General features: G+C 59.3%; 1 protein-coding gene across 1 annotated transcript in view; it reads right to left on the bottom strand.

The window, feature by feature from the left end:
* The window catches only part of igf2r (insulin-like growth factor 2 receptor), a 33224-nt gene that overhangs the window by 7709 nt on the left and 4303 nt on the right, over window positions 1-21212 (bottom strand). The window contains 31 exon segments of the mRNA XM_030109780.1: window positions 879-1022; window positions 1106-1239; window positions 1323-1404; window positions 2144-2252; window positions 2435-2600; window positions 4476-4604; window positions 4682-4808; window positions 5330-5526; window positions 5603-5736; window positions 6140-6243; window positions 6329-6459; window positions 6532-6741; window positions 9038-9125; window positions 9588-9766; window positions 9883-10029; window positions 10908-11084; window positions 11163-11325; window positions 12558-12659; window positions 12765-12860; window positions 16028-16204; window positions 17314-17473; window positions 18028-18143; window positions 18249-18420; window positions 18504-18648; window positions 18984-19121; window positions 19401-19562; window positions 19654-19794; window positions 19870-20034; window positions 20272-20375; window positions 20450-20621; window positions 21024-21183. Coding sequence (XP_029965640.1) covers window positions 879-1022; window positions 1106-1239; window positions 1323-1404; window positions 2144-2252; window positions 2435-2600; window positions 4476-4604; window positions 4682-4808; window positions 5330-5526; window positions 5603-5736; window positions 6140-6243; window positions 6329-6459; window positions 6532-6741; window positions 9038-9125; window positions 9588-9766; window positions 9883-10029; window positions 10908-11084; window positions 11163-11325; window positions 12558-12659; window positions 12765-12860; window positions 16028-16204; window positions 17314-17473; window positions 18028-18143; window positions 18249-18420; window positions 18504-18648; window positions 18984-19121; window positions 19401-19562; window positions 19654-19794; window positions 19870-20034; window positions 20272-20375; window positions 20450-20621; window positions 21024-21183 — 4431 coding nt within the window.

Below are 21212 nucleotides of genomic sequence, written 5' to 3'. Positions count from 1 at the left end.
ACTCTGGGTTCTACTTCAGGAGACGATTATCGAGAACCGCGACAGGTCCTGGTCTTCAGAGGCACATGCTGTCGAAGCAGCGGCCGGAGCGTTCCTGACGTTCCCCACAGCGTTCTGAGCAGAACGTCTCCGTACTGAACATGTGAAGCCAGCTGTCCTGTGATTGGTCCAGCCCGTCACATGACGCGTCACGGGGACAGAGGAGGAGCTGTGATTGGACGATTTATGCCAAACTTTAACTCGTGGAATAAAATCAACAGATGACAGGTTCTAGAACCAGAGACTGAGACCAGGACCTGGTCTGGAACCGGGAGCTTTAAAGCTTATCGGCTCTCTGAAAGAGTTCCAATGAGAGCGCCGTCGCCCCCTGCTGGAACTCCTCTGGAACCGCAGCGTTATCCTCATGTTTTATGAGCCTGAGCAGAACCGCAGAACATGTTCAGCCCCGCAGGACGGAGGAACCTTGCCGGGGGGGGGGGAACGTGGAGGAACCCTGCCGGGGGGGGGGGAACGTGGAGGAACCCTGCCGGGGGGGGGAACGTGGAGGAACCCTGCCGGGGGGGGGAACGTGGAGGAACCCTGCCGGGGGGGGGAACGTGGAGGAACCCTGCCGGGGGGGGGAACGTGGAGGAACCCTGCTGGGGGGGGGGGAACGTGGAGGAACCCTGCCGGGGGGGGGAACGTGGAGGAACCCTGCCGGGGGGGAACATGGAGGAACACTGCCGGGGGGGGGGGGGGGAATGTGGAGGAACCCTGCCGGGGGGGAACATGGAGGAACCCTGCCGGGGGGGGGGGGGGAATGTGGAGGAACCCTGCCGGGGGGGAACATGGAGGAACCCTGCCGGGGGGGGGAAGGTGGGGGAACGTGGAGAACCCACCAGCTCCAGGCCTCGCTGACACACGAAGACGATGGTGGAGGAGACGTTCTGCGACGGCTCGGTGGAGCAGCGGGTGGAGCTGCTGTAGCTCAGCGACACGGTGGAACCACTGACCTCCGGGCCCGCGGCGGGACGGCCCACGTCCTGGAGGACAGAGAACAGAGAACCGTCAACAGCAGAGAACCGTGTGTGTGTGTGTGTGTGTGTGTGTGTGTGTGGCTCCTCACCACCGGCGGTCCGTTCTCGGGGTCCATGCAGACGGCGGCTCCAGGAGGACAGGCCACGCCGGGGATCGGGTTCAGAGGCTGACAGACGTTGATGTAGAAGTCTGGAGAAGAACCGGCGGCGGCCGCAGAACGATCTGGAACCCAGGAGGGGGGGGGGGGGGGGGGGGGGGGTGAGTGTGTGTGTGTCCCAGTGTGTGTGTGTGTGTGCGTTCTCCACCTGTCGCTGTGTAGAACCCGTTGATGTTGATGAGCGGCGTCAGGTCGATGGTGGTGGAACCGTTCTGCACGGAACATGTGACCTGGAGGAGGAGGCGGAGTCAGAGCCGTTCTCCTGAGAACCCTCGGACAACACCAAGACAGGACTCAGGTCCAGGTGGCTCTAGGGGGGTTCTAGGTGGCTGTAGGGGGGTTCTAGGTGGTTCTAACTGGGGGGTAGGAAGGAACCGTCTTCCCTTAACCCGGAGCTGCAGACAGGAAGTGACATCACTGCCTGGTAGAACTCCAGGGAGCTCCAGGTTCTGGTGGGCCACCGTGGCGTTCGTTTATAGTTCTCAGTCCTCATTGCAGCTGATTCTGGGGGTCCTCGTTGGTTCTAGGGCAGGGGTGTCCAAAGCGGGTCCTGGAGGCCGCAGCCCTGCATGTCCTCCACGTCTCCCTGCTTCAACACAGCTGAGTCTCATGAGGATTCAGGGCCAGGTCCAGCAGAACCCGACACCGAGCCTCACCGCAGTCAGCTGAGTCGAAGCAGGGAGAACATGGAGGACATGCAGGGCTGCGGACTCCAGGACCCGCTTTGGACACCCCTGTTCTGGGGGTTCTTGATGATTCTGGGGATACTGGGGGTTCTTGTGGTTTAGGGAGTTCTCGGTGGTTCTGGGGGTTCTCGGTGGTTCTGGGGGCTCTAGGTGGTTCTGGGGGTTCTCGGTGGTTCTGGGGGCTCTAGGTGGTTCTGGGGGCTCTAGGTGGTTCTGGGGGCTCTAGGTGGTTCTGGGGGTTCTTGGTGGTTCTGGGGGTTCCGGGGTCTGGGCTCAGACTCACCGGGCGCTCGCAGACCAGCGCTGTGTGCAGGGAGAAGAAGTGTGTGCAGGTCTCAGTGTTGGAGTGGATGAAGACCGGCTGAGGGGGGGCGGAGCCCATGGAGGGGGGCCTGCACACACACACACACACACACACACACACACACACACACACAGAGTCATGAGTGTTTATCTCTAGATATTCAGGTGTGTGAGAGGTGTGTGTGTGTGTGTGTGTGTGTGAGCGTGTGTGTGTGTGTGTGAGCGTGTGTGTGTGTGTGAGCGTGTGTGTGTGTGTGTGTGTAGCTCCTACCTGCAGATGAAATGCATGATGGTCCGGTGCTTGTGGGCGGGGCTTGCTGCACAGGGACTTCCTCCCTCGTAGCTCAGCTCCACCACCTGGTCTCTGAAGGACAACTTCCTGCTGACCAGCCCGGCGCTGAGGGGGGGGGAGGAGGAGGAGTCCCGGATACACACCGCTGACACACACACACACACACACCACAAAGTCACCTCGAGCCTGGAGGTGGTGAAAGCTGTGGTTCTCTGAAGAACCTCTGATGGTCTTTTCTGAACTGTTGTACTGCAGTTCTTGCTAGCAGGCTAACGGCTAGCAGCTAGCTTACAGGCGGGGCCTTGGTGTACTGCAGTTCTTGCTAGCAGGCTAACGGCTAGCAGCTAGCTTACAGGCTGGGCCTTGGTGTACTGCAGTTCTTGCTAGCAGGCTAACGGCTAGCAGCTAGCTTACAGGCGGGGCCTTGGTGTACTGCAGATCTTGCTAGCAGGCTAACGGCTAGCAGCTAGCTTACAGGCGGGGCCTTGGTGTACTGCAGATCTTGCTAGCAGGCTAACGGCTAGCAGCTAGCTTACAGGCGGGGCCTTGGTGTACTGCAGATCTTGCTAGCAGGCTAACGGCTAGCAGCTAGCTTACAGCCGCCAGGCGAAGCGTCGCTTGTTTATTGTAAATGTTTTTTTATGAACCAACACGGCGACACCAGAGACGGTCGGTAGAGCTTTTAACGGCATCCGGAGATCCGGTTGAAGGTGCGACGGCGACGCCTTATGGTCGATACGAGAACACAGGGGTCAGAGGTCAGGTGTGTTTTCATCACCTGACCCTACAGCCACACCTGTCTCTACCTGTCTGCAGGGCCGGCCCGGGCTTCGGAGGCGCCCTGGCCAGCTCCAGTGCTGAGGAGCGACGCCGAGCGGCGCCGAGCAGCGCCCCCCCACCCCCCACTGGATGTGGCGCCCTAGGCGGCCGTGTAGTTCGCCTATGCCTAGAGCCGGCCCTCCTGTCTGCTCACCAACTACTTCTACGCCACATGTCGCGGAGAAAGGGTCAAAAACCGTCGGACACTTTCTCTTTCCGGCGTCAGAGGACGACATGGTGAGGTTCACCCCCCGGCCGGGGGGGGCACGGTGAGCCGGTGTGAGCCAGCGTGGATGTTAGCACGTCGTCAAAGTCGCGATGGGAAACACCAAACCAGCCGATTTAATCCACAACGGTTCGCCGATCCTAAATCCAGCAGACGGCTCCACAAGACCGGGTCCGTTCAGCAGGTTCTGCACTGGATTAAAACCTGGACCTCCGGCTCGCTGATCTCAGACGCTTCAGCAAAAGCAGCTTTTCCATTCAGCTCACCGCTGCGGCTCACCTGCTGCGGCTCACCGCTGCGGCTCACCTGCTGCGGCTCACCTGCTGTGGCTCACCGCTGCGGCTGTTCTCGGTGTCGTTCTCAGGTATGTTTTGTTTTGGTGCAACCACCGCCGGCGGGAAACGCAACGACCCTCAACCAGTCTCCACTGAAGCTCCCTGAACAACCTGCAGGCTCCACAGCGTCGCGCCAGCACCGAGACCGCACCGCCGCTCTGGCTAGCAGCTAGCCTCCAGGCAGGGCCTTGGCGTACTGCAGTTCTAGCTAGCAGGCTAACAGCTAGCCTCCAGGCAGGGCCTTGGCGTACTGCAGTTCTAGCTAGCAGGCTAGCAGCTAGCCTCCAGGCAGGGCCTTGGCGCACCGTGGTTCTAGCTAGCAGGCTAGCAGCTAGCCTCCAGGCAGGGCCTTGGCGTACTGCAGTTCTAGCTAGCAGGCTAGCAGCTAGCCTCCAGGCAGGGCCTTGGCGCACCGTGGTTCTAGCTAGCAGGCTAGCAGCTAGCCTCCAGGCAGGGCCTTAGCGGTTCGGCAGCGTTCTGGGTGTCGTTCCGACACGTGCGCCGCCGTTACTGTTTAGAGGCGAGTGCGTCACGACTGTTCCCTCCAGCCAATCATTGACCGGGAGCCGCGCTGCTGCATAACACACACACTAACAACCTGCCCGGTGTGTGTGTGTGTGTGTGTGTGTGTGTGTGGTACCGGTTCCGGAGCTGCAGCCTCCCTCCCGGGTTTCTCCGCAGACGTTGAGGTAGAAGCGTCTCTTCAGCGCCTCGTCCAGGACGCTGTAGCCGCCGTCTCTGAAGAGTGGGCTGAGGTCGAAGACACGCCCTGAGGGACACCGGGACATCAGGACCAGAACCAGAACCGGACCCTCCAGGACCATCAGGACCAGAGCCGGACCGTACCTGTGGCGGGGTTCTGGACCTGGCAGTCGTCCTGCTCCGTGGTGTTCAGAGGACAGGCGGCGGCCGTCAGCCACAGGAAGGTGAAGACACAGTCCTCGATCGCCGAGATCAGAGTGGGACCAGAGTCCTGGAGGACGGAGGACGGAGGACGGAGGACAGAGACATGGACTCACTACAGAGCCGAGAGTCCACCAAAGGTCCAAACACAGAACCTCAGACAGAGCAGCAGGAACAGATCCAGTGTTCTGGATCCGGTCTCCTGTCTCCACATGTTCGTCCCGTCAAGTCTCTAGACGTCCCTACCGGTCCCGTCCTGTCCGTCCTGTCCCATCTCCAGACATCTGTCCTGTCACTGGGACATTCCACCTCATCTCTAGACGTCCATCCCGTCTTGTCTCTTGGCGTCCCGTATCTTCTTGACGTCTCTTCCTGTCACTAGGTGTCTCGTGTCTTGACGTCTCATCTCTAGACGTCAGGTCGTCTCTTGACGTCCCGTCATGTTTCGTCTCTGGACGCCTTGTCTCCAGTCGTCCCGTCCCGTCTCGTCCCGTCTCATCTCTAGTCGTCCCGTCCCGTCTTGTCTCTAGTCGTCTCGTCCCGTCTCTAGTCGTCCCGTCCCGTCTCTAGTCGTCCCGTCCCGTCTCTCACCACTCTGTCCTTGTCGCACTTGAAGCGGACGATGCTGGTCCTGTTGCGCATCCCGTCGGGACACGTCTGTCCCCCGCTGTACTGCAGCTTGAGGACATTCCGTTCCCAGGACGGTCCCGTCTCGGCCCGTCCCAGACCCACGTAGTCCTCGCCGTCCTTCATGCAGGACGCGGCGCCGGACGGACACGCCCAGGACCCTACGGCGGAACCGGGGACTCACGTCACCGAGGACACAGAACCCGGAGACAGGAGACGGGAGACCGGGACACTGACCTCCCTGAGGGACCAGGTTCCGGCACACGTTGAGGAAGAACCGCCGGGCGGAGCTCTGGGCCGGAACCTCCACCTCCCAGTTCCCCGAGTCCAGAGCCAGAGAGGACAGGTCGTAGGACCGTCCCTGTTCGTCTCTGGGGACACAGAACGTCCAGTCTCAGTCCAGACCTGTCCTTTTACGACGTTCCAGAGGTTCTAGGCCTGAACTCTGACCCCCCCGAGAACACCAAGCCCATCAGAGGAACAGCACCCAGCTTCTGAACCCGCTCCAGAACCCTGACCCATCAGAACCCTGACCCATCAGAACCCTGACCCACCAGAACCCTGACCCACCAGAACCCTGACCCACCAGAACCCTGACCCACCAGAACCCTGACAAACCAGAACCCTGACCCATCAGAACCCTGACCCACCAGAACCCTGACCCACCAGAACCCTGACCCATCAGAACCCTGACCCATCAGAACCCTGACCCACCAGAACCCTGACCCAGCAGAACCCTGACCCACCAGAACCCTGGCCGGGCCGGACCGGTACCTGTAGGAGCAGCTGGAGGTTCTGCTGGGGGGGCAGGCCAGAGCGGTTCTCCAGGTGAACAGGTAGCTGCAGTCCGCCGTCTCCCTGATGAACTCCGGTTCTCCCTGGAACACACACCTGTGAGAGCTGTGTGTGTGTGTGTGTGTGTGTGTGTGTGTGTGTGTGTGTGTGTGTGTGTGTGGTCCTCACCGGGTTCTGGTCCCGGTGGCACTGGAAGTGGATCTGGGTGGTTCTCTGGTAGACCTGGTGGCAGGTCTCTCCTCCGCTGTACTTCAGGATGATCTGGTCTCCCACGAAGTCCAGAACCTCCGAGGACAGTCCTGCAGAGAGACGGGGGACCGTCTCAGACCGGCCGAAGCCCCGGACCCGGACCGGGTTCCGCGGCGTCGTACCTGCGACCCTGTGGCGCTCTCCGTCCAGCTGGCAGGACGCCACCCTGTCGGTGTGTGTGTGCGTGCACGCCGGGCCGCGCAGCGCGCCGCACACCGCCAGCCGGTAGGAGTACTTCAGCCCCGGCGGCGAGACGGAGAAGTCCCGCCCCTTCAGCGGGCTCAGGTCCAGCAGGACGCCCGTCCTCGGGTCGCGCACGCGGCAGTCGTTCCCTGCAGAGAGACCGGGTCAGAACCGGGCCGGAACCTCTCCAGGTTCTGACAGAACCGATCAGAACAGCCCTTCAAACAGCGGCGTCGCCACGGAAACAGGCGGAACCCTCGGCTGTGGTCCGTCGTTCTGCACATGCTCAGTAGGTCCTGCTCGCCGCAGCAGCGCCGGCTGTCCACCGTGTTCTGACCCGATTCAGCCGTTCATCGGTCAGAACTCGGAGCTTTAACAGAATCCGCCCGTTCGCCGCCGCCGCCGCCGCCGCCGTAAGAGACAGACCTGACCAGAAAAGGCCTTCGGGCCGTGTCGGCCTCTCCAGCCTCCGGTCCGTCTAAACTCCTCCCACCGGCTTCCTGTCCGGGTCTCAGTACTGAAAATACCCGTTAAACCTGGAGTCGTCAGGGTCTCACAGCAGGTCCTGACGGAACCACGCAGAACCCGTCTGACGCCGAAGATCACATCATTCACACAGAGCGGCTAACCACAGACCGCTCTGGATTCGGAGGCTCTTCAGAATTCATTCCTTGTCGATCAGGCTCTGAAGAAAAAGCTTCATTCTATCAATTTAATATTTACCTGGAAAAACAGAACGCATCATATGAGAAAGCTGGGATTATGAACGGTCGCCAGGCGGAGGGCAGCAGCAGGTGACTCTACGGCCGGCAGGCTCAGAGCCAAGCGGCTGAAGCAGGTCTGGTCCCAGCCGGACCCGGCCTGGTTCCACAGACCAGAGCGTCTCTCTGAGGTCGCTGGACTCGGCGTTCTGCTGAAAAGTCATTTCTTGATTCCAAAACTCGGCGTAACATGATCAGACCTCCGACTCTGTTGGGAACAGCTCCACCTTGTGGAACAACAGGGACATTACTATAAAAAAGACACCTGTTTTTACATTAGAATGGGCGAACGACGGGATTTTGGTCATTGCAGATCTGTTGGATAAGAACGGGGAATTGTCAGAGTTCCATCTGAAGCGTTCCCGTAGAGAGTTCTACACTGTGTGAAGCCGTTCCCCTCCCCGACGCAGCCAATCCCAAACACTTTGGTCTGTTCCAAACCGACTGCTGAACCGCCGGGAATCAAAACTGAAGGAACAGAATCGAAGAAAGAACAGTGTAATAATGAAGTGACCAGAACGCCTTCCAACGGAAACTGTTTCCAAACCGTCCAAGAAGGGAGTAGTTCAACCACACGGCCCGGAAACGCTGCCGACAGCTGGGTGGAGAGGCCGGACTCCGCAGGAAAACGCTCCGTTCAGCGTGACGAGTCGTCCGGAGCCTGAAGAAACCCTGAAGAAGCCTCATCCGAAGTGGAGCGGCGCGTCTTCTGAGGGGGAGGAGCCAAACGGCAGAACGCCTCTTTCTTTCTGGTCCTTTCAGGAGGAAGTGATCGCCTGGTCTCGTTTAGGTCACGACTTTCGGATCTCCAGGAAGCGGCTGCCTGTCGGAGCTTCGCTCAGAAACGCCGCACTTTACTGAACAGTTTTCATTTTAGACAAAAATCTCATGTTCACTGCAAGAAAAGGAAGAAGTGTTTTTCCTCTGCAGCTGCTTCCAGAACGAGCTGCTGAAGGATTCTGCTCTGGACGGCCGTCGTCACAACTGCTGTCCAGCACGGCGCCGCCGCCGCCGTAACAACACGGCGCCGCCGCCGTAACAACACGACGCCGCCGCCGTAACAACACGGCGCCGCCGCCGTAACAACACGGCACCACCGTAACAACACGGCACCACCGTAACAACACGGCGCCGCCGCCGTAACAACACGCCGCCGCCGCCGTAACAACACGGCGCCGCCACCAGACAACACGGCGCCGCCGCCGTAACAACACGACGCCGCCGCCGTAACAACACGGCGCTGCCACCAGACAACACGGCGCCGCCACCAGACAACACGGCGCCGCCACCAGACAACACGGCGCCGCCGCCGTAACAACACGGCGCTGCTGCAGTCTGCTTCCTGTGGTCGGTGCCACCTCTCTCTGTTCTAGTTCTGTTTTCACATTGTATGAAATTGAACCCCGACTGGATGTTGCATCACTGCTGTTATCAATAAAGTTAAAGAAAAAAAAAACCCCTACATTAGCATAATGCTACGCTAGCATAAATTTTGTTCGTTTCCACGGAGACATTTTCAAAACGTGTAAACAAACTTTTCTTCGTTGAAAATTCCACAGATGTGACCAAATGTTGGGCAGCCATGTTGGCAGTGGACGCTAATGCTAATGCTAATGCTAATGCTAATGCTAACACCGGTCTGGACGGAGGAGCCGGGGCTCCGCCCCCTCCCGGTGGTTCTCACCTTGGGCCTTCCGGACCGGGCAGGCCTGAGGCGTTCTCCACACGAACACGAACTCACAGCCGTCCTGCCGGTCCAGCATGGGAGAACTCTGGAGAACGCAGAACATTCAGAGTGAGCTGGAACGGTCCAGAACCCAGGAGAACCTCCGAGAACCTCCAGAACCCAGGAGAACCTCCGAGAACCTCCAGAACCCAGGAGAACCTCCGAGAACCTCCAGAACCCAGGAGAACCTCCGAGAACCTCCAGAACCCAGGAGAACCTCCGAGAACCTCCAGAACCCAGGAGAACCTCCGAGAACCTCCAGAACCCAGGAGAACCTCCGAGAACCTCCAGAACCCAGGAGAACCTCCAGAACCCAGGAGAACCTCCGAGAACCTCCAGAACCCAGGAGAACCTCCGAGAGGAGCCTCCTGGGATCATGGAGAACAAAAGACCTGAAGGAAAGAACTCTGTGCTGTGCTGGGATTGTTCCGTGTTCCGGTTCCTCATGTCGAGGTTCTCGTGTGCTCTGTGTTCGTGTAGCTCAGTGTTCCGTCGACGTTCCGCTCACCGGCTTGTCGTCGCACTGGAAGACGATCCGCGTGGAGAACCTGGACGAGGTTCCGCAGGCGTCTCCGTTCAGGTACTGGATGCTGACGGTTCCGTCCTCGGCCACCTGCGGCCCCGACTGGACGTAGCCCAGGTTAGAACCCCGGCCGTCCTGGGTTCTGCAGGCGCCCAGCGGACCCACTGCGCACACACACGCACACACACACACACACACACACACACACACACACGGAACGCGTCCAGCAGCGAGCGCGGAACGTTTGGGGCCGCGGTTCTCCCGGGAGAACGTCTCCTACCGGGACAGTCCTGCAGGCTGGGCAGCGGCTCGCACACGTTGATGTAGAAGGTTCTGGGCGCCGTCGCCTCGGGGTCCAGGGGGATCCACGGAACGTCGTCGGCGCTCCGCGTCAGCGAGCTCAGGTCGTACTCGTTACCCTGGGAGTCTGCAGGTCAGAGGTCAGAGGTCACACGGGGCACGCTTCAGACGGTCCGCACGTTCTGGTTCTCCTCCGAAGCTCTTTGCACCGGCTGGGCTGCAGCTCTGATAGCATTAAGCTAACGTCACGTTCTACACTGGTTCTACAGCCAGCATTAAGCTAACTCCAGGTTCTACAGCCAGCATTAAGCTAACTCCAGGCTCTACAGCCAGCATTAAGCTAACTCCAGGTTCTACAGCCAGCATTAAGCTAACTTCAGGTTCTACAGCCAGCATTAAGCTAACTTCAGGCTCTACAGCCAGCATTAAGCTAACTCCAGGCTCTACAGCCAGCATTAAGCTAACTCCAGGTTCTACAGCCAGCATTAAGCTAACTTCAGGTTCTACAGCCAGCATTAAGCTAACTCCAGGTTCTACAGCCAGCATTAAGCTAACTTCAGGTTCTACAGCCAGCATTAAGCTAACTTCAGGCTCTACAGCCAGCATTAAGCTAACTCCAGGCTCTACAGCCAGCATTAAGCTAACTCCAGGTTCTACAGCCAGCATTAAGCTAACTTCAGGTTCTACAGCCAGCATTAAGCTAACTTCAGGTTCTACAGCCAGCATTAAGCTAACTTCAGGTTCTACAGCCAGCATTAAGCTAACTCCAGGTTCTACAGCCAGCATTAAGCTAACTTCAGGTTCTACAGCCAGCATTAAGCTAACTTCAGGTTCTACAGCCAGCATTAAGCTAACTCCAGGCTCTACAGCCAGCATTAAGCTAACTTCAGGTTCTACAGCCAGCATTAAGCTAACTCCAGGCATACCGTGGACAGGGACGAGGACTTGTTGGAACCTTATCCAGAACACTTGAGGAACCTGAGTGTCGGTTCTGCGGTTCCTCACCTGAGATGCGGCAGTCGACGGGCGCCGGCGTGCAGACCAGCGCCGTGGAGAACTCGAAGAGGACGTTGTGGACCACGAGGGTGGACAGCGTGCTCATTTCTTCTCGCACCAGCCTCAGAGAACCCGGGTGAGACCGCGGGTCGCACACGAAGTCCACGGTGAACGTGTCCTGGGTGGCTGAGGGAGGACGGAACGTGAGGGCGGAACGCCAGGACAGCTAACGGTAGCGTGCTAGCGTCTAACGGCTAACGGTACCTGTGTGGTTGTCCAGCAGGCCCTTGTAGGTGAGCTGGAGAACGCCGTCGGTGGAGTACTGCAGGGTTCTCTCCACGCCCACCGGTTTTGACGGAACGCCGTTCTCCAGCTCGCAGCCCGCCGCCCCGGTTCCACACGGCGCCGCGTCGGCGCAGATGTTCACCTGCAGCCAGCGAGCGCCAGCTGAGAACTTGGTAACTCTAGCTAATGCTAATGCTAATGCTAATGCTAACTGACACTAAAGGGGCTTCATGTTGCTTTGATCACAGGTGAAATCCATCGTTAGCTTTAGCGTTAGCTGTCCTGTCCGCTGGACAATACAGCCAAAGCCAATGCTAACGCTAACTGCTGGGACGGGACTAGAGACCACCGCTGTCCCACACAAAGCCACTACTGCCCTGTTGCCCATGAGCCACAGCGGCTTTGGCTAATGCTAATACTAATAGTCTCCAAGTTAATTCCTCCAATTTGCCCTCACAGTGGTATTAGCCTGATGGTTAGCATTAGCCTCTATGCCCTCTAGCGGCAGTTAGCATAGCCTGTATGCACTCTAGCGGTGGTTAAGCGATACTTCAACATTTTGGCAAATTGGCCCATTTAGGGCAATTCCCTCGTCATTTAGAACAGCACACTTACTGTTCTGTGAGGGCGAGCTGCTGTTTATTCAGCGGTGGGTCTGAGGAGAGCTTCACGGCGGACATAATGGAAGTGGACGGTACAGCTGCTTCCCTCGTCAAACTCATCAAATACACAATCCAACAACCCCAAAACACTTTGGTGGACACGTTATAATCCACACATTCACTACGCTGTGAAATATTAATGCAAAATTACGAGATTGAGTGGTTTTTGCGAAGATTGCTAAGACGGAACTACTTACTAAACATGGCGTCTGGGCGTAGTGATCTCATAAGAAAAAGTAGTTCCCAGTATTTGCTTCAGTGTCGTAACGCTACAGTATTATTTGTAGGTGTTTCACAGAGTAGTGAATGTGCAGATTATAACGTGTCCATCCGAGTGTTTTGGGGTTGTTGGATTGTGTATTTGATGAGTTTGACGAGGGAAGCAGCTGTACCGTCCACTTCCATTATGTCCGCCGTGAAGCTCTCTTCAGACCCACCGCTGAATAAACAGCAGCTCGCCCTCACAGAACAGTAAGTGTGTTGTTCTAAATGACGAGGGAATTGCCCTAAATGGGCCAATTTGCCAAAATGTTGAAGTATCGCTTTAGCATTAGCCTGTATGCAATCTAGCGGTGGTTAGCATTAGCCTGTATGCACTCTAGCAGTGGTTAGCATTAGCCTGTATGCACTCTAGCGGTGGTTAGCATTAGCCTGTATGCACTCTAGCGGGGGTTAGCATTAGCATAGCATTAGCATTAGCTTGCGGTCCTACCACGAAGTCCTTGTTGTTGGCGCTGGCGTTGTAGCCGCTGGCGGAGGCCAGGCGGTCCAGGTGGAACTGGAAGCCGGTGTTGGGGTCCACCACGGAACAGTTCTGACCCGGGAACAGGGAGGACGACATCAGTCTGGGGTGGGAGGTGGGAGGGTGGGGAGGGGGGGGGGGATGGGGAGGGGGGGGCGGGGAAGGGGGGGCACTCACGCTGTTCTTGGAGGTGCTGATGGCGCACGCCGCCTGGGTCTCCCACAGGAACGTGGCGGTGCAGTTCTGGAACATCAGGAACTGGGGGCCCGAAGACTGGAGGGGGCGGAGCCAAGAGTCAGAGGGGCGGAGCCAAGAGACAGATCCACAAAGAATGGGCGGGACCCAGAGACATACGAGGTAGAGGGGGCGGGGCCAAGAGTCAAAAACACAGGGAGCCCAACCAAGAGGCACACACACACACACACACACACACACAGACACACACAGACACAGACACACACACACACACACACACACACACACACACACTGAGCTCCACATCAGCAGAACCTGCTGCTGAAGGAACTATGAAGGGAACCGACTGCAGACTGAGAGGAGCTGAGCTGGACCAGGGAGACCTGACCCCCCCAGACCCCGACCGCCCCAGACCCCGACCGCTCCAGACCCCGACCCCCCCAGACCCCGACCCCCCCAGATCCCGACCGCCCCAGACCCCGACCGCCCCAGACCCTGACCCCCCAGACTCTGACCGCCCCAGACCCTGACCCCCCCAGACCCCGACCCGCCCCAGACCCCGACCGCCCAGACCCCAACCCCCCAGACCCCGACCGCCCCAGACCCCGACCGCCCCAGACCCCGACCCCCCCCCAGACCCCCCCAGACCTGACCCCCCCAGACCCCGACCCCCCCCAGACCCCCCCAGACCCTGACCCCCCCAGACCCCGACCCCCCCAGACCCCCCCAGACCCCGACCCCCCCAGACCCCCCCAGACCCTGACCCCCCCAGACCCTGACCCCCCCAGACCCCCCCAGACCCGACCCCCCCAGACCCCCCCAGACCCCGACCCCCCCAGACCCCCCCAGACCCCGACCCCCCCCAGACCCCCCCAGACCCTGACCCCCCCAGACCCTGACCCCCCCAGATCCCCCCAGACCCTGACCCCCCCAGACCCCGACCCCCCCAGACCCTGACCCCCCCCAGACCCTGACCGCCCCTGACCCTGACCCCCCCAGACCCTGACCCCCCCAGACCCCGACCCCCCCCCAGACCCTGACCCCCGCAGACCCTGACCCCCCCAGACCCTGACCCCCCCAGACCCTGACCCCCGCAGACCCTGACCCCCCCAGACCCTGACCCCCCCAGACCCTGACCCCTGCAGACCCTGACCCCCCCAGACCCTGACCCCAGCATCACTGCAGGAAACGTCTACATCAGGGGTGTTCAACCTGCGGCTCTGGAGCGGCTCCAGGACACGGAAATAAACACTGAACTTATTTTTAAACGACGTGATTCGTCGCTCTGGGTTCACCGGGGGTTCAAGGAAGGTTCAAGTAAAACTGGAAAAACGCGACAAGAAATAAAACCGCTTAAAAAACCTGAAACGTCTCCAATGTATAACAGGAAAATGAAATATGGAGGAAAAAGCAAAAAACTGTCCTGAACTGCAGTTCAAACGTCACGACTGCATCACAGGATCCGGTCTGAGTTTGTGTTTCCTGAGCTGCTGCCGCCTCGTCTCCGCCGGGCAGAACGCCCCTGAGGAGGCTCTCCTCTTCATGAAGTCTGAATCCTGGCCTCCATCTTCAGCACTGCCGCCTGCAGGTGGCGCCGTCGCTCTGAGTACCGCCCCTTTAAGACGCGACTCCGCCCACGCCGGGTCGACTGTGGACTGACGATCCCTTCAGCGGCTGACAGGCAAACAGCTGGCAGGGTCCAGGTTAAAGGTCGTCCAACATTCCAGGACAGTGAACGCTCCTGATCAGCTGACTGACCAGCTGGTCAGTCAGCTGATCAGTCAGCTGATCAGTCAGCTGACTGACCAGCTGATTGAAGTCAGCTGATCAGTCAGCTGGTCAGTCAGCTGACTGATCAGCTGACTGATCAGCTGACTGACCATGCTCCTGCAGCAGCTCCTCATGCTGCTTTGTCCACCCCTGAGCAGCTGGAGCAGGAGGAGGAGGCTGTAATTCCAGGGTATTCCAGCAGGGGGCGACGATGTTGGGTTGTGGAAGAGCCCGGGTCTCATTAGAACCCTTCAGAACCCTTCAGAACCCTTCAGAACCCTTCAGAACCCTTTAAAAAATGCTGAATTTCAGAGGCTGTACTAAACCCTGGTTCCAGACCAGGTTCTGGCCTCTGCCGGTTCTTCTGGACCAGACTGGTTTCCTCGACGTGTTTTTTGTGACGCAAACAACAGTTTTACAGTTTTCACAAGCATTTCGTACGGAGGCGGAGGTCTGGGCTGATTTCTATCGAGTTCTGCTGGTTTTACGTTTTGTCTGTGAAACAGCGACGAGTCTGACAACCTTCTCCGTCTCATCGGACCGTTCGTGGCGCTGTCGGCAGGAAGTGGACCTCAGCAGCATCATTTGGATGCCCGGCGGGGCAGCAAAGCCAAGAAAGAAAAAGTTTTTTTCAAAAAACCCAGAACTGAGGATGTGGAGCGAGCAGCAGCGCGAGCTAGGCAGCATCGCCTCCTACCGACGGCGCCCAGCCTGAGCGAACGGCAGCAGCGAGCCACCGAGGAAAACACGAACGCTACAAATGACACGAAGAGGGAAGGACGCAGAAGAGCCTGCAGCGCGGCGAACCGCCAAACATCCGGCATCCCGGAGGGCGAGCGAGGCCGGCGCAGAGACGCCTCTCTCACTCATGACGCTCTCAGTCGCCGTCGGAATTTCTCAGTTTAACGGGAGAAAAAACAAAAGCTGGAGCAGGAGAGCTGCAGCGGGAGTCTGGGTCTGCTGTGGACTCTGCAGCCCCGGGTCTGGGGGACCTGTCTCTAGACGGGGCGCCGGGTCTGGGGGACCTGTCTCTGTGGACGGGACGGCGCCGGGTCTGGTGGACCTGTCTCTGTGGACGGGACGGCACCGGGTCTGGTGGACCTGTCTCTGTGGACGGGACGGCGCCGGGTCTGGGGGACCTGTCTCTGTGGACGGGACGGCAATGTGAAATGTGACGCTTCGCCGTTCTGTAGTTTAACCTGCTGAGGGAAGTCTGTCCCGGCTGTAAAAACTCCACTTCATTTTCTGTAAAAATAATCTTCAAATGGTCGACTGGTTGTGAACAGCCAGCAGGACGACCAGCAGGTGGCGGCAGCGCAACCAACCGGACGCCAGCTGCTGTGGAACACCACAGAAGAAGAAGAACCGCAGAACTGAGGACGGTTGCAGCCCGGACTGTCCGGCGGCCAGCGTATTGCTCGTCACACACACACACACACACACACACACACACACACACACACACACACACTGACCTGGCCTCCCCTGGAGCACACCAGGTGCAGGTGTGTTCTGTAGGCCAGCGTCAGGCCGTCGGCGGAACACTCGGACCCGTCGGAGAACTCCAGCAGGACCCGGTCCCGGGACTCGATGATGGGACCGCGTCTGGAGACGCCCAGGTTCCTGATGGAGACCGCCTCCCGGGGAGCGCCCTGCACCGGGACAGGGACAGCGGTTCGAAACCAATGAGGGCAGTTCAGCTCCTCACAGGCTAATGCCATGCTAATGCTAACAGTAGATACAGGCTAATGCTAATCAAAGGTACAAGCTAATGCTAACCACAAGTACAGGCTAACGCTAACAGCAGATTCAAGCTAATGCTAACCACAGGTACAGGCTAATGCTAACAGCAGATTCAAGCTAACGCTAACCCCAGGTACAGGCTAATGCTAATAGCAGATACAAGATAACTCTAACCACACACACAGGCTAACGCTAACAGCGGATATAGGCTAATGCTAACCAAAGATACAGGCTAATGTTAACAGCAGATACAAGTAAATGCTAACCACACATACAGGCAAATGCTAAAATCAGATACAGGCTAAAGCTAACCACAGGTACAGGCTAATGCTAACCATATGTACAGGCTAATGCTAACCATATGTACAGGCTAATGCTAACCACAGGTACAGGATAATGCTAAAAGCAGATACAGGCTAACGCTAACCACCGATACATGCTAACGATAACCACCGATAGAGGCTAATGCTAACCACAGTCACTGCAGATACAGGCTAACGCTAACCACCGATACAGGCTAACGCTAACCACCGATACATGCTAATGCTAACCACCGATAGAGGCTAATGTTAACCACAGTCACTGCAGATACAGGCTAATGCTAACCACCGATACAGGCTAACGCTAACCACCGATACAGGCTAACGCTAACCACCGATACAGGCTAACGCTAACCACCGATACAGGCTAATGCTAACCACAGTCACTGCAGATACAGGCTAACGCTAACCACCGATACAGGCTAACGCTAACCACCGATACAGGCTAACGCTAACCACCGATAGAGGCTAATGCTAACCACAGTCACTGCAGATACAGGCTAACGCTAACCACCGATACAGGCTAACGCTAACCACCGATACAGGCTAACGCTAACCACCGATAGAGGCTAATGTTAACCACAGTCACTGCAGATACAGGCTAATGCTAACTGCAGCATGTCTCTCAAAGAAATCCTGCAGGATGACAGTGAACTTGAGCTAATGCTAGCGCTATGCTAGCTGTGGGGGTTCCGCACCTGGTCAGTGACGTACTTCATCTGGCAGGCGGAGGCGGTGGCGTCGCAGCCCGGGACGGGGCTGAGCGGCCGGCACACGTTGATGTAGAACTTCTTCAGGTTGGACACGTCCGACAGGTCCACGGTCTCCCAGTTCCTGCTGGAGGCGGGGCGCGACAGGCTGGAGGGGGCGGAGCAACAAGAGGTCTGAGGACGGAACCCCGAGGAACGCCTGGCATCAACAGAACCCCGAGGAATACCTGGTGCCCACAGAACTGAAGCCACTTCACTTCCTGTCTCACCTGGACAGGTCGCACTGGTCCAGGAAGTGACGTCTCATCACTTCCTGTCTCAGCCGCGTCACTTCCTGTCTCAGTGGCATCACTTCCTGTCTCACCTGGACAGGTCGCACCAGTCCATGAAGTGAAGTCACGTCACTTCCTGTCTCAGTTGCCTCACTTCCTGTCTCACCTGGACAGGTCGCACTGGTCCAGGAAGTGACGTCTCATCACTTCCTGTCTCAGCCGCGTCACTTCCTGTCTCAGTGGCATCACTTCCTGTCTCACCTGGACAGGTCGTACCAGTCCATGAAGTGAAGTCACGTCACTTCCTGTCTCAGTTGCCTCACTTCCTGTCTCACCTGGACAGGTCGCACTGGTCCAGGAAGTGACGTCTCATCACTTCCTGTCTCAGCCGCGTCACTTCCTGTCTCAGAGGCATCACTTCCTGTCTCACCTGGACAGGTCGTACTGGTCCCGGGTCTTGGGGTCGGTCACCAGACACTCGTGCGGCCTCTGAGGACAGGCGTAGGCGGTGTACCAGCGGAAGTTGTAGGTGTAGTCGTCCTCCTCCTGCGGCGAGACGGCGCGGTTAGCGCGGTCCTCTGGTCGTGGACTCGGGGGACTCCGAGGACTCGGGGGACTCGGGGGCCCCGGAGGACTCGGGGAACGCCCTACCTGGAACTGGGGCTGTCCGGCGCCGGCCTCGGGGTCGCAGAGGAAGGCCAGCAGGGCGGAGCGCAGCGTGTGGCGCCGGTCGTTGTAGCGCGAGCCGTTAGCGTAGCTCAGCTGGATCAGACCGTCGTAGTAGGACAGACGCGAGTTCGCCTCGCCCAGGCTCCACGAGTCGCTGGGGACAGGGGACAGACGGGGACGGGACGGTCAGGCCGGGACCGGGGGGGGGCCGGGGCGGGGCCGGGGGCGGGGCCTCACCTGGACGACACCTGACAGGCGCCGGCGCCGGGCGGACACGAGGACACGGCGGCGCAGACGTTGATGAAGAAGACGTACTGTCCACTGGTCACGTTGTAGGGACGATCCGGAGACCTGGACAGAGGGGACAGGTCGAAGGACAGGCCTGGGGGGACGGAGGGGACAACAGGACGGAACAACCAGGGGACAGAACAAGGGGACAACAAGGAGACAACAGCAAGGGGACAGGAGAACATGGGGACAACATGGGGACAGGGGGACAAGGGGGGCCACAGAAGGTGGCCGGTTAGAAACCCATGTCTTTGTGTGTCTCGTGTCTCAGGCCTGGTTTCCATGACGACGCTTCAGGTGGACGTTCTGGTGTCTCTGCCAGAGGCTCCGGGTTTCCATGGAAACAGGAAGGTTCTGCGGTTCCACTCAGGCGGAACGTTCTCAGCGTCGTCATGGAAACGGGCCCTCGGCGTCCCTCGGCGTCCCTACCGGTCGCGGCGTCCTCCACCCTGCAGTTGTCCCCCTGGACTCTGGACAGGACGCAGGCGGCCGACGTGAACCAGTCCAGCTCGTAGAGACAGCCGTCAGAGGACACCCTGCGGAGGACCGGGGCGCTGTCCACGTCTCCTGGGGACCAGAACGGGACATGTTGGACTGGAGGGGGGCAGGTTGGACCAGAGGGGGACAGGTTGGACCAGAGGGGGACAGGTTGGACCAGAGGGGGACAGGTTGGACCAGAGGGGGACAGGTTGGACCAGAGGAGGACAGGTTGGACCAGAGGGGGAAATACTGTACGAGAAGGGGACATGTTGAACAAGAAAGGGACACATTGGACTAGAAGAGGACAGGTTGGACCACGCTGGACCAGAGGGGGGTGTCGGGACATCCTCAGATCTAGAACCGGACCTGGTCTACAGCGCAGGGTGATGATGCTGGAGATCCGGTTCTTCCGGTCCGGACAGGGACTCCCCTCGGAGTAGACCAGGCGCAGGTCTGTCCCCGTCCCCGTCCCGCCCAGCTGGGGGGGGGACAGGAAGCTGCCCAGGCTGAGGGACACGTTCTTCTCATCTGGAACACAGGACACTGTGAGACCCCCCAGAACCTCCCAGACCCAGCAGGACGCCCCCGTCCCCCCGTCCCCCCGTCCCCCCGTCCTCACCCAGGGCGCAGGCGGCGGCGCCGGCCGGGCAGCCCGCGGCGCCCCCTGCCAGCAGGACCTGGTGACACACGTTGAGGAAGAACCGGGACCCGGAGGTCCTGCTGGAGTCCACCACCTCCCAGTTCTCCGCCGGGTCGGAACCTGGACGGACGGAACGTCTCGGTCAGAACACGGCGTCCCCGTCCCAGGGTTCCACTGGGGGGGGGGGGTTCTCACCGGGGAACCGAGTGAGGGGCGACAGGTCGTAGCGCCGGGTCCCGGTCCCGGCCCGGCACGGCAGGTTCTCCGGTTCCGTCACGCAGGAGAACGCCGTCTCCCAGGAGAACAGGTAGGAGCAGTCCGTCTCCCCGGAGAACACCGGGGTCCCCCGGCCCCCGTTCCCTGAAGACCAGAACCCCGTCAGTCTGCGGCCAGAACCAGAACCTCTACAGAGGAACCGGAACCAGAAGAACCAGAACCAGAACCAGAGGAACCAGAGGAACCAGAACCAGAGGAACCAGAGGACCCAGAACCAGAGGAACCAGAACCAGAGGAACCAGAGGAACCAGAACCAGAGGAACCAGAACCAGTGGAACCAGAGGAACCAGAACCAGAGGAACCAGAACCAGAGAAACCGACCTGCCGTCTTGTTGCACTTGAAGTTGATGATGGTCATCCTGTGGAACCCGGAGGAGCAGCGGCCGCCGTCGGGGTAGATCAGGGTCAGGTCTCCGTCGGAGAACCTGCGGAGCGGCAGAGAAGGCGTGACGGAGCGGCGGGAGAACCGGGGGGGCGGGGCGGTTCTCCGGGGGCGTACCGCAGGGTCTGGTTCTGGAACCTCCCGGCCACCTTCTTCAGGTCCTGGTTCTTCTTCACCTGGCAGGACGAGACGTACGGGTCGTCGCCGCACTCCGAGGACGGAACCCGGCCGCACACGTTCAGGTAGAACACGTAGCCGTCGGCGTGGGCGGCGTACGGAGGCTCCGAGGCTGAGGAACACAGGGGACGTCAGAACCGCCGGAGCCGGGTCCAGAACCGGGTCCAGAACCGCCGGCGCCGGGTCCAGAACCGCCGGAACCGGCTCCACGACAACGGCCGGAGCCGGGTCCAGAACAATGGCCGGAGCCGTGGTAGCTCACAGCTCAGGACCAGAGGAATCAGGTCTATGCTGGTCCCGGGTCAGAACCGGGTTCTGGACTCACAGCTCAGGACCAGGGGACTCAGGTCTATGCTGGTCCCGGGTCAGAACAGGGTTCTGGACTCACAGCTCAGGACCAGGGGACTCAGGTCTATGCTGGTCCCGGGTCAGAACAGGGTTCTGGACTCACAGCTCAGGACCAGGGGACTCAGGTCTATGCTGGTCCCGGGTCAGAACAGGGTTCTGGACTCACAGCTCAGGACCAGGGGACTCAGGTCTATGCTGGTCCCGTGCTCGGCGCTGCTCAGCCTGCAGGTCCGGCTCTCCAGGTAGTCCCGGTGGCAGGCGAACTCCGTCACCCACAGGACCTCGAACCGACAGTTGGACTCCGCCGTCATCTTTGGGGCGCTGCCCTGCAGGACCCAGAACCAGGAGAGTGAGA

The sequence above is a fragment of the Salarias fasciatus genome, chromosome 15 (genome assembly GCF_902148845.1).
Source record: "Salarias fasciatus chromosome 15, fSalaFa1.1, whole genome shotgun sequence".
NCBI lineage: Eukaryota > Metazoa > Chordata > Actinopteri > Blenniiformes > Blenniidae > Salarias > Salarias fasciatus.
The sequence above is the reverse complement of the archived record's forward strand: the minus strand, read 5'-3'. Positions and strand labels throughout refer to the sequence as shown.